At 37.5% G+C, this 16214-nt stretch overlaps 1 protein-coding gene and 1 long non-coding RNA gene across 2 annotated transcripts; one reads left to right on the top strand and one right to left on the bottom strand.

Annotated features, from left to right (window-relative positions):
- Window positions 1-4189: 4189 nt before the first annotated feature.
- LOC112279517 (peroxisome biogenesis protein 2) lies at window positions 4190-7258 on the bottom strand. The gene is made up of 7 exons (XM_024514037.3): window positions 6667-7258; window positions 6065-6178; window positions 5694-5856; window positions 5352-5488; window positions 5076-5176; window positions 4836-4953; window positions 4190-4618 (listed from the first exon to the last, which is right to left on the bottom strand). Exons 1-7 carry the CDS (start codon window positions 6814-6816, stop codon window positions 4301-4303), a joined length of 1101 nt encoding a protein of 366 aa, XP_024369805.1. The 5' UTR covers window positions 6817-7258; the 3' UTR covers window positions 4190-4300.
- A 2752-nt stretch (window positions 7259-10010) lies between these two features.
- Window positions 10011-11421, top strand: LOC149989516 (uncharacterized). The gene is made up of 2 exons (XR_016502128.1): window positions 10011-10879; window positions 11091-11421. It is a non-coding gene; the product is annotated as an uncharacterized LOC149989516 (long non-coding RNA).
- Window positions 11422-16214: the final 4793 nt, after the last annotated feature.

Here is a 16214-nt window from a genome sequence, read left to right as displayed (position 1 = left end):
TCGCAACATCCCCAATCCGAATTTTGACATCTGGACAAGCTCCATATAATTCGCCTCGTGTGTTATTAGCTGCTCGTATTGCCCATCCATGTTCCATATCAATTGGCCATTTTTGCTTCTTATAAAGATCTTTAGACATGAGATTTATTTCAGAACCATGGTCCACCAAAGCAACTATTGGTTCTTCTATATCTCCTACCTTCACCAATACCTCAGTAGTTGCCCTTGCCCAATGCTTTCGAGTATAATGACTCAAAGTTTCCATTTCCTTGTCACTAGAATCTTCGAAACGTACTCGCTGATTATACCCATTCTTTTCATTTGTTGGTTGCTTGTAACCAATATCAACCTCTTCTTCATCTCTACATATTCTTGCGTCAATAGCATGACTCATTCCAATTTCGCTCATTAATTGCCTCTTTCGCTTAATGCTGTCAATGATAACATCATGAAACTCCTTCTTTGCAATTTCCAAGACTTCTTTCAATGTGAATTCCACCTTAGCGTTTAATATACGTTCTTCCAACACCCCTTTCAAATTTGTTGCCGCTTCAATGTCAGAAAGTAGCTTATAAGCAATTGATTTGCCCTTATCTTTTGTCTCCGTTGTTTTTTCTCCCAATGATGCTGAGGTATCCTTTACAGGCAATTCTTGTGAAGCTGCCTCTCGAGCCTTGTCTCCTCGAGTTTGCCTCTTAGAAAAATTTCCTTCTCTAGTATCATCAAAATTTCCTCGTCTTTTTTCTTCCATCAAAGCTTCATGTTGGCTCTTAGAAATATATGCATGAACTGAAAGAGACTCAACAGGATCCTCCCAACCTGTTCTTCCTCGTATTGTAGCTGCAGTTCTCAATAACGCTTCTCGAGGTAATTTCCCTTCTTGCATTGTAGAAACGGCAGAAGCCCAAAACTCACTAGTTTCCGTACTTCCACCAATTTCATCATCTACTCTAGCACCATAACTTGCACTTTCTCGTGCTACTGTTTCATGCCCTTTTAAGTAATCTTGAACCAATGCTCTCATTCCTCCCTTGCCAAAATTGGTTTGAAGAAGATCCTCCCTATCTTTCAATGCTATCTTCCCATCTTTCCAGCAAATAATTCCCTGCCGTATCATATTATTAAATTCATTGCAATCTTTTCTAGTGTGTGAAGCATCATCACACCAAATGCATCTTTGTACATATCCTTGTTTTGAAACATTCTTCGAATTGTTTATAGAAGTATTCTCTTCAAGTCTTGCCAATTTGATTTGAAGATCTCGCATTCCTCGTATAATTTCTTCCATACCCATATCTGTTTTCTTTCACAAGGATGTCGAAGGTTGAACTGTAGGCATTGTCGGTGGTGTAGTACGTACTGGAGCTTTGGGTGCTTGTACTGTTTTCGGAATATTACTCCTATCCTTCCTCCTTTCTTTTTTTGTAAGCAACCCCACCGCATCTTCAACGTTCTTCCACTTCGTTGTCAATCCTTCATCTTCTTCTTTGTCTTCAAGAAGGGGTTCTAATTTCTCTTGCAATTCTCCATCAGCAGCTTGAAGAAATAGATCAACTTTGTTCGGCTCCAATGTCAATTTTTCTACCTTCGATAATTGAGAGTACTGCCTCTCAAATTCCCTTAGTAGCTCTGTTGCTTGCAAATTCTTATTGGGCCGTTCAATCCATCCCAGAAACAGCTTCTTAGTAACGCGATCAGCATCTTCCAAGAAATATTCGTCTTTCAATGCATGTGAAAAATCCTCCCAAGAATTCCCACAACGATCCGTAATCGATGTAATGTGGTCCCTTATCTCCGGTATCGTGGCAAGTCCAAATAGTGCAACCATTTTCTTCTCAGAAACCCGATTTAATTCCATTTCACAAACATAATATCTTAAATACCTTGAAATATTCCTCCCATCAAATTGATCAATTTTATTGACCACTGCTTGCAATGCTTTAGTTGCCAAAGCTTCCTTTCGATCATTGCTTTGCTGTTGCTGCATTGACAATGAGAAGGCTTGAAACAAACTAGCAATAGACGGATCCATGTGCATACCTTGTCCTTTAGAAGACTCCCCACCAGAAATTTCTCCCAAAAATCCTTCAAAATTTTTATTTTCGTTTTCCATAAAAAATAAAGATAAAATCAACCGAAATCCAATACCTTCTACCTCAAGCTTTCATGTCGGGTTCACCACTTTTGTCGTATTACGTGCTTTCCTGCTCGAGAACGCGCCGGGCGTCTGGCTGTAGAAGGTAGTATGGAGATTCGCCAATAGTCAAGCAGTCTATCAGTTTTTGACTGCTGGAATATAAATGACTACAACAATGTACCGTAAATCTATACGGATGCTCTTCGACTGCTTGTCGAAGTCTTTTTTTTTTTTTTTTTTTTTCCCAACCGATAGGTCTCTAGACGTTACAGAGAACTCCGAACAACCCAAACTGTTAATCTTCAATACCCCTTTGTACTTACGATCTTGTATCCACTGACTGTCCTGTTAGATTAACCCAATAAATTTCATTCACTCCGCATACTCAATCCTATAGACACCCCTTTAATCCTTCAATCACAGACGTAACTCGATTTTACAAAACAGTCAAGAGTATTCAAACCCACTTTATTTAAAAATCCCGATTCACCATTACAACACTGACTTCAGCCGCGATTGCCTCAGTCTTCCCAAAACTCTATGAAGAAGAAAAATCCAAATTCTATGTCTTTCCTTCCCCGACCCGAAGCATGAAGCTCCTCTCTCTAATTCCCTTGATCTTCCCAAAAAAACCCCCAATGAAACCCGAACTGGTAACCTTGCAGAAGCTTGAAAAAAAAAACTCGCTTCCCCCCCCGATTTCCCCTTGAAAAAAAAAAAAACCCCCCACCACTCCAAAACTATATCCCCCCTAACCTTATCCTCTGAATTTCTTCAATCTTCCGTCTTAGATCCGGAATTGGCTCCCACCTCAAGCTTGGATCCGAAATTGGCTCTCACCTCAACTTGGATTCGAAATTGGCTCTCGCCGCCAAGCTTTCTCCTCCGTTTTTACCTTTAAGAAATCCATTTACCGAAAACAACGTTCCCTGAGACGGCACAGAGAACAGGACAGCCTGAAACAGAATCGAACCCCGTAATCGGGACCACATTGAGTCGCCCGACCAATTCAGGTCCTATATTGGGAAGGATGCCCGTAGTAACCTGGATGTTCCCGTAATTGGATCCAATTGGTCCTCGCGTCAGATTGGCTAAGACCCGTAGTAAGACCTGGATTTCCCGTAACTAGACTGCATTGGGTTGCCCCACCAATACAGGTCTCATATTGGGTAAGAGGACCCAGATTGGATTATCGAAATTGGATCCAATTGGCTCCTCGAACCCGTCGTGTGAATTGGTCCTTCTCTTCCTGCTGACTCCCGTTATTGGAATCGAACGGGGCATTCCAGTATGCCCCGGCTAACTGTAACGGAGTCACTGAACCTGACCACTCAGTATTTGTACTGGAGTTGGTCGATGCTCCCAATATTCGAGGTAACTGAATATTAATAAAATTCCCCTTTCTTTTTATTTTCACTGTATACTCGTGTTACAACATGACAACGGCAGTTCGATGACAGGGGCGTAGGGAGTAGGGAGCAAGCTGGGGTGGAATTGGGCTGGATCAAGTATTCTAAGCAAGCAAGGCAGAGAGTGGAACAAGTGCTCTAAGCAAGCAGCTAAGGTGTGAGGGGCCAATAAGAAGAACAAAACCATGAGACAGACATTGAGCAAAGGTAGTAACAAGTTTGAAGAGTCAAAGACTAGAGCAAAAAAATTGTGATAATGTGTAGAAGAGAATTGTGCTGATAACGTGTTGAGAATGTTTAAAAAGACACAAGAGTAATAATAAGTCATATACACACAAGAGTAGTAATAAGTCATACACACAAGAGGGTTTCTAAGGAGAGAGAGCTTCACACGCAAAAATCTATTGATTTGGTTGTGACTCGTATACAAGAAGAGAGGGTTTCTAAGGAGAGAGAGCTTCACACACAAAAATCTATTGATTTGGTTGTGACTCGTATACAAGAAGAGAAAAAAAAAAGAGGATAAACAATACTTCTCCACTAGACTCTAGACTCTAAATACTGTAACTATGATATATATTCTGCAGTAATGATTTCAACACATCCAAAGGAGGAAGAGAGAACGTCTAAACAAGAGGCAACGAACCATAAATTTGTGCTCATAAAACACATTTAAATAAGAATATTGCAAAGTGGGTTGTGTACAAGTGGAGAAATAACAGGGTAAAGGAGCAAACGATCTAAAAATAAAGCTTCATTGAGACGCTGCATCAGTGCTACCAGAGCCATCTAAACCAGCCTCAACTTGGTATCGCTTCAAGGCCACTACACTGACACTGCAACGTGAGCACTTCAAATTCCTGTCGGAAAGACTTCGAGTTCTAAGGCAGTAATAGCAGTATAAATGGCAACAAGGAAGAGCCATGTAGGGGGTCACGATGGGGCACGCCTCACATATTGGACACGCATCCTCAGGTAGACTAGATGCAGGGGCTTGAGTAGAGAAGGGGAACATGAGAACTTTCCGAATAGACATCATGTTGAGAAGAGGGAGGATCAACAAGAGCAATTCCTGCATACACAGAATGATGATTGGTGAGGAGCAGAACATGGGAAATAGTTGTTAGGCACAACGCAGGTCCAAGATTGCCAACATAACACATATCAAGCAAACTATACAATCTAAAATTCTTAGTATCATTCACTATCCCTGATTATAAAGCCCTAATGTAGATCGAAGAAGAAGAAGAAGAAAAAAAAAAAAAAAAAAAAAAAAAAAAAAAACTTACAGAGAATTCATGCCAAACAAGTTGTCGATTCATGTACTCGAAGCTAACAGCCCGATTCATATCAGGTTTTTCATAAACCAAACGGGCTCCCAAAAGCCTCTCCACTGTACTTGGATATCTGCAACAGAAACACTTGTTAGACTCCAGATGCTGCCAATGCAATAATGCTCACACCGAAGTCAGCTAAACCGGAAAAAGACATTTTTCAAGATGACTTAGGTATGAGAAACAGGGACCCACCTTCCAGAGTGAAGAAACAGAACAAGGTTGGCAAATCCCGCAATTTTATACAAACTCTCTGCTTTTTGCAACAGCAACCATGCACGACGAGCCCACGATGTCTGCCATGGCAAGTTGGTAACCGAGTCAATAACTGTTTCTACAACTGGAATTGCCTCTGCTGCGAAAAACAAGCTAGCTGGCTACAACTCATTTCCTGCAACTAGAAATGATGTAATTATCAATATAAGTATTCCAGCTATTCGAGAGTTGGGCCTTTCTGTTCGGATATATTACCCTTTGCCGGTCTCCCCAACGCTGGAAAGCAGATATGAGTTGGAGGCGGGCCCATGCATAGCGACCTCCCACAACGAGTAAACAATAAAGAATCTTCTGTGTTTTTGTCAACCCGGCACCCTCCAAACCTGTTCTCACTGCTCAAAAAAGAGAAGCATAACATCAAGACATCAGCATCACAATTGCCCACGATCGCAGGACTCCTGGCACTAAACTACCTTTAAGATCGGCTCGTTAGGTGTGTCAATGGGGCAGTAAAGGTGCGAAGCAGTAACAAATGAAGAAGCGGAGGTCACAAATCACATAGACCATTGATGCTAAGTTAAGACACTGTAGACTGACCTTTGCCAAATTTGAGGTATGTGTTGAAAGAGCGCTCATTTCGATACCGCAAGTTCATCAGGGCATTTCCAGGAGTTGGCTTATCCACCCAAATGGAAAAACGCCAAACTAGAAATTCCAAGAAAGCATTTAGCTCGGGTTCATAACGTAACAGAAGACCTGGCTGCAAAAAAGAAAATACGTTAACCTCCTGCAGAATATAGTACACCCTCATTTCACGACAATGTCATATAGAGCGTATGGCAGAGCATATAGCAGGAAGTCAATTAGGACTTTCATCCCGAGATGGTCTTCGTCCCCTAATCACTTGCTGAGTAAGGTAACCAGCAGTAGGGGAAAGCATAATTGAGCATACCGAGAAACGAGCATACCTGTGACAGAGAAAAAACTCTACTGAGTTGCTCCTTGAGCATACCCGTCATCTCCACATCAAGTCTTGCAGCATCAATCTGGTTGACTCTCAATATTGGAACGTCTGGGACTGTCTGTTGTAAAACCACAGCCATCCACACAAAGTACAAGTTAACTCCGATTCACGACATCTAACATCCAAACCGCCCAACAAAGGGCGAAAATATTAAAAATCTGACCTACTGCCTTTCAACCAGCGGCATTCCCACTTTGATTATACCTAAAACCTAAACCCTGCGATGCTAAACCATAATTGAAAATCCATTTTTAATTGACGTGAAAACAGTCGTCAACCACAAGGAATGTCATCTGGCCTCTGCAAGATGAAAACCACGATAAAAGTAGAAAATCAAGCTCCGAACTTAATCTTTAGAACAAGATTGCTCTTGAATTGTAAGCCGCTTCAGAGAATTGGAATTAAACGAGTAGATGCCCAAATTATGTCAAATTCCGATTGTTGCTGGATGGAATAATTTCCACACATGTAGTACCATCGCTGAGTAAACTTTGGCACTTCGTGTGACAAAATGCGGATACATTGCCACTCTGCAAAGCCACTCACCTTAACCTTGGCGCGTATCTGCTCCCACTGCGGCGCAATTGCACGCCACGCTTGTAGCCAAGCATCAGCAGGGGGGGCTCCAACTCCGCCACCACCACCCACATCCGCTTCCGCCATCCCAACCAAGCTCTGCGAACCTTGAGCAGCCATCGTCTCAACAATCTGCCGCGCTACCCACGCGGCACGCTACAACATGTGCCAGATATCCACAACATGAAGCCACCGCTAAACCCTAAATCCCGATTTCTGGAAAAACCCTTCTCAACGCACTTTTAAAAAATCACCCATCTCAAAGCATCTCAGTCTCCGTCCTTTTCCACAACTTTGAATTCAGCGACCTATGCACCGAGCATAACCTTGTCCATAAAAACCCACTTCGGAATATCGACACAGAAGCAATCAACCCACCTCGAACCCACTACAATATCAGCAATCTCACACAAACAACCTCAAAAAAAACACCTAAAAAAACACCTGAAATGCAAAAATGCAAAAAAAAAAAAAAAAAAAAAAAAAGAAAAAAACAACGCTCCACCCCCTGAAAAACAGCCAGACTAACCGACGCAGGCTGTTTCACGCGATAAATTTGGACAAGCACTACTACAAGTGATTAAATCCATCCAAAGGCCTCCGTCATGATCTCATACAGCTCCCTTTCCACCGATCCATCGAAACTTCTATCCAATGAACTTAGTTCCTTACTTCTCCAAAACTGCATCCACAAAAATATTGCTTTGGTAATATGCATCACATCTGGTGAGCAAGATTGGCTGCGAATATGAATGAATGCTTGTCATTCAAAGGTCGTGATTCTTAGCCCTGCGATTCCCCACAACTTTCATAGGACCTCAATCAAAGTCTGCCAATCCCAGGCATCATTTCTGTTCCAGTTGCCGGAAGAATGGTTACATAAAAATAATGGTTTTACCATTCAAAAAGATCTTTGCACATAGGAAAAAAGAAAGAAAGAAAGAAAGAAGAAGAAATAGTTGTAGTTGTTATTATCATTGGGTATGTTAAATCGACCCAGGATGAAAACCAACATGAAAAAAATAATGATTTCTAGATTCATTTCTAAATTCATTTGTCCACTATTGGATCTGCAATCAATAAAAACCAACCACATTCATCATGATTACTATATTCTTCATCATGATTACTATATTCAGCATGGGTCTATTTAACATTCTTCTATTATTGTTATTTCTATTATTCTTTAAAATATATGATAAAATGTGAATGATATTGGATTTTAATGGTCTTTGCATAGGATTGATTGTTCTTGTTCAATGTTTGGTTTTATAAGAGGTATGAACCTTAGGAGGAGGAATGTGATTTCATTTTATAAATGTGCCCTCATATAAAGTCCCTATTTTATCATCTCTTGTCTTACTTTCTCATATCTTACTTACTGATTTGTGTTTGTTCTTTTTGCAGCCGTTTAATTTGCTAATTTATTTATTTTTTGTGTTTTGTGCTAGCATGCCTTATCATATATTCAATTAATGTATATTGCATAGATAATTGATTTTTTGAATTATATTTAGGCCATTCTTAATTGCTAAGGAATATGTTTTTTTTTCTTTTTTCTTTTCTTTTCTTTTCTTTTCTTTTGAGGTTACAATGTCCAAATACAAATGCAAATGAATATTTTTGTAGAAAATTAAATTACCATTAATATTATTTATTAAATTAAATTTAAAAATTCAATTTATTCTATTAATGCAAAAAATAATAAAAATATGGATTTAGTCACTTATTATAAATTTTACTAAAGTTTAAATGGCCATTAGATCAAACCGAAAAGGTTATAAATTTATGATTCTTACTTAAGCAAATAGGTGTTCACAATTAATATTATTGTATAGATATACAAAATTCTAATCCTACAATCTTTTAATAAAATAAATTGTGATAAGATAAAAATATAAGAAATAAATTAAAATTATTGTTCAGCTTTGGTGCCTTTCTATCTATGGCAAAATACATAAACCTGTCATGTGCCTTCCGCACCTCTAGCAGTCCTTTAAACTCCTCTTAAATCCTCTTGCTTGGATCATGAGGAAAAATCTCAAAGTAAAACATGCTTGATGTCAATGAAATCCAATCCCATCCATGCTTTAATGCGCAAGTAGACCATTCCTAGCATCATCAACATTAAGCCCTTATTTCGACGACAAGTGATACACATCCCAACATTATTTGCCAAAAGATAACATAGTGATAAACATGTAGAGACAACCAAATTCAAGCTCTACTACTACTATGTAATTGGAGGAATGTATCCACTTGCTTACATTCTCATTCAATGGAATGTGAATGAAATATGATAGAAAAATTGGAAAATCAACTGAATGATATTTTTATATATTATACTAAAGACAATATAATCTAAGATTAAATAATCTCAATATATAAACATAATCCAAAGATGTAACTATGAAATTTTAAATTTCCTTATATATATATATATATATATATATATATATACTCATAATTATTTAGACCAAGAATTACTATTTTTTCTTTTTTTAACATTGACTATGTATTTTTTTTTAATAATAATGCTCATATTTACAAACATAAAAAATCTGAAACTATAGATATTGAGTATATTTTTAAAAGATTCTCATATTTTTTAAAGTTTTTATTTTCATAAAAGATGAAAAAATATATGTACATATAAACAAAGTTGTTTATTTTAAGTAATTCATTTAATTATATTTAGTGAAGATTTAAGGAAGATATTTGACTAATCTCAATTCAACTATCATATATTTTTATATTATCAAAATGATCTTCTATGTCAAAATCAGCTTTGTGGACGTGCGTGGGATTCAGAGTATTCATTGCAGGGTTTGCATTTTGTGGGCCGCACTAATGGGAATCCTCATCTCTGGAGGCGAGGTTTTTGGCTTCAGGCCATGGTTTCCTTGTAAGCTTGTGGTGTTGTGATAACAAAAGACCTGTGTCGGGATTCAATGTGTTCTAGTCCATGGCGGAGGCCTTGGCATCGAAACCATAGCTTGACAAGCTTGGCATCAAACCCCACTTCCTGAACGATTTGCATGTCACCGATGAAGCAACCACGGAAGTCGTTGAGGTGGCATTTTCCAGCAAAGTGTACATCCTCTGACGAATTCAACCCCACACTAAGTTTCTCACGGTTCTGTGAGGATTTATGATTTCAATTCTCTGACGGGCTGCACAGGAGCCTACGTACGCAAGGTGGAGTGGAATTGGCTCAACTTATCAGAGGAGATCAATGAATTTGTGCACGTGGGAGAGCAGCCTAACGTAGGTTAGAAACTAGTCTGGCTTGTGATTTGGGATCATTTTGTGAGGAGTCGTCAACACCTCGTCTTAGTACATTATCACTTTTCTTTTATTTTCCGGGTCCTTTGTGCTTCCGTTTGATTGTTTTTCAATTATCATCTAAATCTTCTTCTAGATGACATAAATTAGATAACAAGCCAGCATATAGTTCTGCATAAACGATGATGAGCTAATGAGGGAGGATCATGTAGTAAAGTAGTCCCTGCGTAACGTTAGAACCTAGCCCTTCGAATCCTCCATGTAGATGCTCCGTGACGACCTTTTATAATTAAGTTCGTCCCCTACATTACGTGTTTGCATTGTTTTTAATTCCAGGAACACAAGTCTCTCATCTCACTTATCAATCCAGTCGGTGGTTTGCGTTGAGAGAATGTCTGGCAAAGCTGGCAAGTTGATCACAGCGATGGCCGTTCGCAGCGACCTTGGCTTTGTTGGAGAAAACACTTCTGTTGACACAATGCTTGTTCGAGGGAAGCGAACAACGGACATCTTCCTGTAATTGCCACCATTGCAGCGGACACTTATGGACAAGCCCACAATACCATCGCCAACATAGCAGCGAAGCAAGATTGCTGTGTTGCCAGGTGCTGAGTCACACAGGGCATGATGCTGGACCACGAGAACAGCACCACACTTGTGCACGAGATGGACTCCAAGTGGGTGCGAAGCAAGCTCATAGAGGATGGTGTTGTTTCCGGGACATTTGATCCCTAAGGTCGATAGCTGTGCGCGGTCCCATGCTCAGGGTATACATACACGCAGCACATATCATTGATGGCCTGTTGAAGCTGTGACTGACGAGGGCGCTGGTACACCATGATCACCGGCCTATCTTCACAGTTTTTTCGTCTTACTCTCCGTGGACCCCTTCAACAAGGTGGGCACACACACACACACACCTTCGGCTCTAGTTCCATGATTTCTGAATCCCAACAGATGTGCAATCCGCGACCTTTCTCGGGAAAAGGGGGGCTGGCTGTCTTGGCTTTCGAGCAGAGTTCCTGCACGTAAAGCTTTCTTTCTTTCTCTTTTTTTTGATTTGTCGAAACGAAATTAAAACTTAGCGGCACTGTTGGCATGGTTTGCAGGTGATGTTTTCTACCATCACCCGTCCCAGGCACTGCTTTTCATACCTGGGTCGTGCCTTCCCTCTGGAGCTGGTCATTAACTGTGCTTAAAAACCTGTAGTAATCTCAATAACCGTATATGAACTCTAGTCTTCGCGTTGTGTTCCGGAGAGTGCCGAAAATTGGAAGAAATGCGTATGTTTTCGACAGATACAAACAGATAAAATAATGGATAAATACTGGATTGTCCGGCTGGAACAATTCCACCACCTCATGAGATACTGTGAAAAACTGGAGTAAATGCTCTCTCTCTCTCTCTCTCTCTCTCTCTCTCTGCGTGTCTCTCACTCAATCAAGCGCAGTATTTGATCAAATGCTTTGGATGTAAGAGATTGTGCTGCTGGTTTTTTTCTTTCACTGAGTCACGATTTTCTACCAACTGGGTTTGAAGCAAACATATCAATGGATTTGAGAGGACAGCTCTCAAGGTTCCAGACTAGAACATGACAAAGAGTTGGTGTCGCAGGAAGAAAGTTTTCTGCTTCGATTGTTGCAACTTTGGCTTTCTGTAGCTTGCCAGACTGTACCCAACTTAAGTTACACACATATTTGAAACTGTGCATGAAGGATTCATTTTGGAGTGAAGGTTTACTAAAGCACGCTCTGTTAATATCATTTATTAATTGAAGAACTGTATGAATTGCAAGACTGACAGATTTGTGACCATAAGTGCGTTTTAAGATACTGATTGTCCAGCATTCAAAGTTGTACTTGCAATTGACTAAGCCCACTTATGTAATTGTTGAGGGAGATCATGGGCATGGCATACGGTCAAGGCTTGTGTTCACATGAGCACACCAAGCATGTTGTAAATCATTTCAGTCTTTAGCATTATTTATCTTATTATTGAGATTGTTTATGAGATAAAAGGAAAATGATTCAATTCTAGTTTAGGGGTATGTTTTATTCTTTAATTGTTTTATTATTTTTTCGCATTCATTAAGGTTATAATAAATTCTTTTCCATTAAAAAGGAATTTATTTTGGCAATTACAATTCAAGTACAGTAATAACTACTTGAAATTTAAATCTGTGTGTGTGTGTGTGTATATATATATATATATGCTCTAGCTTCAACCACGATTTTCAAGTGCACTTTTTTAAAAGTAAAATTTGATTAGTAAATATATTTTTAGAAAATCAGACAAATGTTTTAGTTTGGTAATGTAGTATGTATAAACTGTCATTAAGTATAAACATAATTAAACAAAGGCAAAAAGCGAGTAGTATTTGAGGGTTTTAGAAATCATGTTGATGCATATAATTAGTTATTTTTGTTTGAAATATATATATATATATATATATACACACTTACAACCACCTTTTAATTTGTTAAATCAGCTGCCAGAACAAATTGGAATTTCTGTATTCATGAATCTTTTTGGCAAATTCAATAACAAAGGTGTATAAACGTAGGTTTAAAAAGATTAAAAAAAAAACACAAAAAAACACAAAAAAAACACACAAAAACACACAAAAAAAAAAAAAACAAAACAAAACAAAACAAAACAAAAACAAACAAACACTTGCTTCTAAGCGTAGTGGGTAGATTTGAAGTTTTCATGGTGAGAGAGATTCAAAAATATTGGTATGTTGGTTAAAAGAAAAATATACATATACATACATATACACTTTATGTTATAAGTTTGGATACAACATTATTGGTTTATTTTTTATTTTTAAAAAATATCCTAAGAAATAGTACATTATATCTTTTGAGAGGTTTTGATATCAGAAATGTAGGAAAAGAATTAGAAAAACACTTGGCAATTGGAGTGCTTGAGGTTTTTCAGTACTCATATAATTCACAATGATACGTTTTTTGCATGTAAATTAAAATTACTAGTGACACGTTTTTAAAAACAAAATAAGATAATGAAGATTTATAAACTATGACACAAAATAAAATATAACAGGAATGGCAAACATTTGAGAATCAAATAATAATTATTATAAAATATAATAACAACAGTAACAATCTCAAAATGTATTCATCACAATTTGTAGAATTGTTTTCTTGAATGTTGAATCTTGTTAAAGGACTCCTCACTAACATCAGAATTTACCTCTAAAATCTCAAGACCACTTGTCAAATAAATTTTCAAGCATTACAGGATGACGTTTGTGAAGCCATTGAAATAAGTTTTTGAAAAATGTAACTGAAAAGTTTACAAATCTTAGAATCAAGCTATAACTAGAATGGATTTGAAAAAAATATATTTCTCTCGCATATAGTCAAATTTGAATTAGAAATCATACATAAACTAAACTTATGATTACATAAAGATTAGAGAAAGAGATAAAACATGAACAATGGAGAATAATTGAACAAACAACATGCACATCCCAAGAGACCACCATTTTATGTTTCTCCTTCTGATAAACTCTTCTTCTTCTACTTCTAGTTGCACTTTGTCACTGTCGTTGTTGTTGTTGTTGTTGTCGTTTTTGTTTGTTTGTTTGTTTTTTAATATTTAAGTTCATGTAAAAAATTGCTTGATTTTGAGGAAACACGTACTTGAGTGAATTCTGAATTGCAAATAAATAAATAAAAGTTAATGGAATGAATCGCACAATGAATGAAAAGGGAACTGCAGGCATCGTGGAACCAAGGAAATCATTGAATAATGAACGCAAATCAAATAAGTGTATAAATTCATCCAATCATTTACATTTGTTTGGTTATGAGTGCCTTCTATTTTATTTTATTTTATTGTTGAATAGAGTGGCTTGTCTACTGAGATGAGCACAGTAGAGTTTGTGGGTCCACTGGCACCCTTCATCAGTGGAGGGTCCCATTCTATCAAGTCTCTCCAACTATTGTCTTTGGTTGCACTAATATTCACAATCGAGGATTAATGATTTATTTATATTTCTTTTTTTAATTTTTTCTTCTCTTATTTAATGTATCTGATAGCTGCACCATCTTAATGAGACTTGACCCCTCTTGACCTTGAGAATAGAATCTGCTCTTGTTGATTCCATGTTTGCACAGACTAATCTTGTTGTGAAGAAACCCCCCCCCCCAAAAAAAAAGATTGATTCTGTGTGAAGTTGAGACTAATTTGACACTGGTGAAGAGCTAAATATTTATAAATGCCCTTCTCATCAGCAATTTTAATGATAGTATCATTTCCTAGTCCATTGCACTAAGAATTGTTCCCAATTTCCTAAACTTCGACTTCAGTGCAGCAAAGATAAAAATTTGATGTGATTCCAGGATTTCATCATCAATTTCCTCAGTTCAACAACTTCATTAAGGCTAATAGGCAGGTCATGCAACTCAGTCACAATTGTTGCAGTTAATGTTGTTGTTTTTTTAATTAACAATAGTCTTCAACAACTAACATGTGCACCCACAAACCCACAATCCCATGCAATAGCTGCAAAAGGTACTCCCCCCCCCCTTCTTCCCATTCACACAATTGGATCACAGAGTGGGCTTGTTTTTCAAAGTGTCATTAATGCACATCTTGCTTGACGAATGCCATTTCCCCATTTAGAAAGCAATTCCCACCAACCCTGCCCAGCATGTTGAAAATGGCCCCAAGTGCTAACACAGGCACCAAATGGGCTGTATCCATGTTGCTAATCCCAAGCTGTGGTATTAGCAGCAATGCCACGTGAACTTGACCCTCGGGTGCCATGCAGGTGTTGGCTTTTTTAACTGTTCTGTTTGTTGTATGGCTGATGTGGACGTAGGCGCTGCCAGGGATGTTGTCCTCTTACAGGACCCCTCAGATTGGCTTGGCTTGGCTTGGCTTTGTTTGCCCATCTCCCTCACAAATTTTGCATGCCCTGAGAGAAGGAAGGAACATGGGCTCTCTACACTTTGCTCTTGCTTTCATGCAGGATATGCCATATTTCACTCCCTCATTTGGAATATGCTTGCTTGCTCCCTCTATTTCCCTCTCGCCATAATGAAAATCATAAAATCACACCAAAATGAAGGCAAAAGATGATTCCAAAATGGATGAATTTATGTGTACAAAGGTACATGTGTGCATGTGTGCACACACCTTCATAGCGGAAACTCGTGTTGTTGGGCGTAGAAAAGCTATAAATTGGAGGTCTTTTTGTAGGTTGTGCAATGCTTTCTATTGGTTAACAATTGCTTTGATTTTGGTCAATGAGAAAACTTCTCTATGTCTTTGTCTTACACCTAAACTTCCCTATCAATTAATTTATTATATATATATATATATATATATATACACAATGATATGTGGTTGCAAAATAAATAAATAAATGAATAAATCCAATGTTAAACGTAAAGACAGTTAAAATATTAATAATTATAGAGATTGATGTAAATTTTTTATAATTTTAAGGTTTAAAGTAATTGTTATATATATATATATATATATATGTAAAAAGATATATATATATATATATATATATATGTAAAAAGAGATATATATATATATATATATATTTGTTGGTTTTATGTATTTAAATAGTTATCCATGATAGCTTTTCCCATTTGATTATTGTGTCTATCTGGTACAATTTAGTTACCTATCCCATGCACATATTTCCCTACATGTCCTACATGTCATTGTTTTATCAGATTTGGTTACAATTATGTCATGTGCAGAAATATGAAGTAGTCAAATTCATAACGAAAATTGTAATAAATCAATGAAAGGTCATGAATTCCAAAATATAATCCAAAGGACAGATATAAAATCGTTTTAATTTGTTTATTAATTGTGCTCCATCTTCAATCCAGAGCATATCATTCCATTTTAATCACCCAAATCATCCTGCCGACGGTCAAAGAAAAGTCGTCACAGGACCAAAGTACTGTGAAAACATGGTTTCACTGTAACAATACGAAAAGTATGAAAAGAAAAGAAAAAATATATATATATATATATATATATATATATTTTGTATTGCTCAATCTTACAAAGTACCGTTTCGAAATGGATTGGCTATTTCTCATTCACAGTAGACATGGTGAATCGAATCATTTGTGTGTGTATGTGTATCTATATATATATATATATATATATAAACACACACAAATGAAGCGAGCATTTCAAGTCAGCGTGATTCTGACCTGAAATTTACGAAGGTTTTG

The sequence above is a fragment of the Physcomitrium patens genome, chromosome 3, assembly GCF_059467195.1.
Source record: "Physcomitrium patens ecotype Gransden chromosome 3, ASM5946719v1, whole genome shotgun sequence".
In the NCBI taxonomy this organism is placed as follows: domain Eukaryota; kingdom Viridiplantae; phylum Streptophyta; class Bryopsida; order Funariales; family Funariaceae; genus Physcomitrium; species Physcomitrium patens.
Note: the sequence above shows the minus strand (reverse complement) of the source record. Positions and strands in the feature narration are given on the sequence as shown.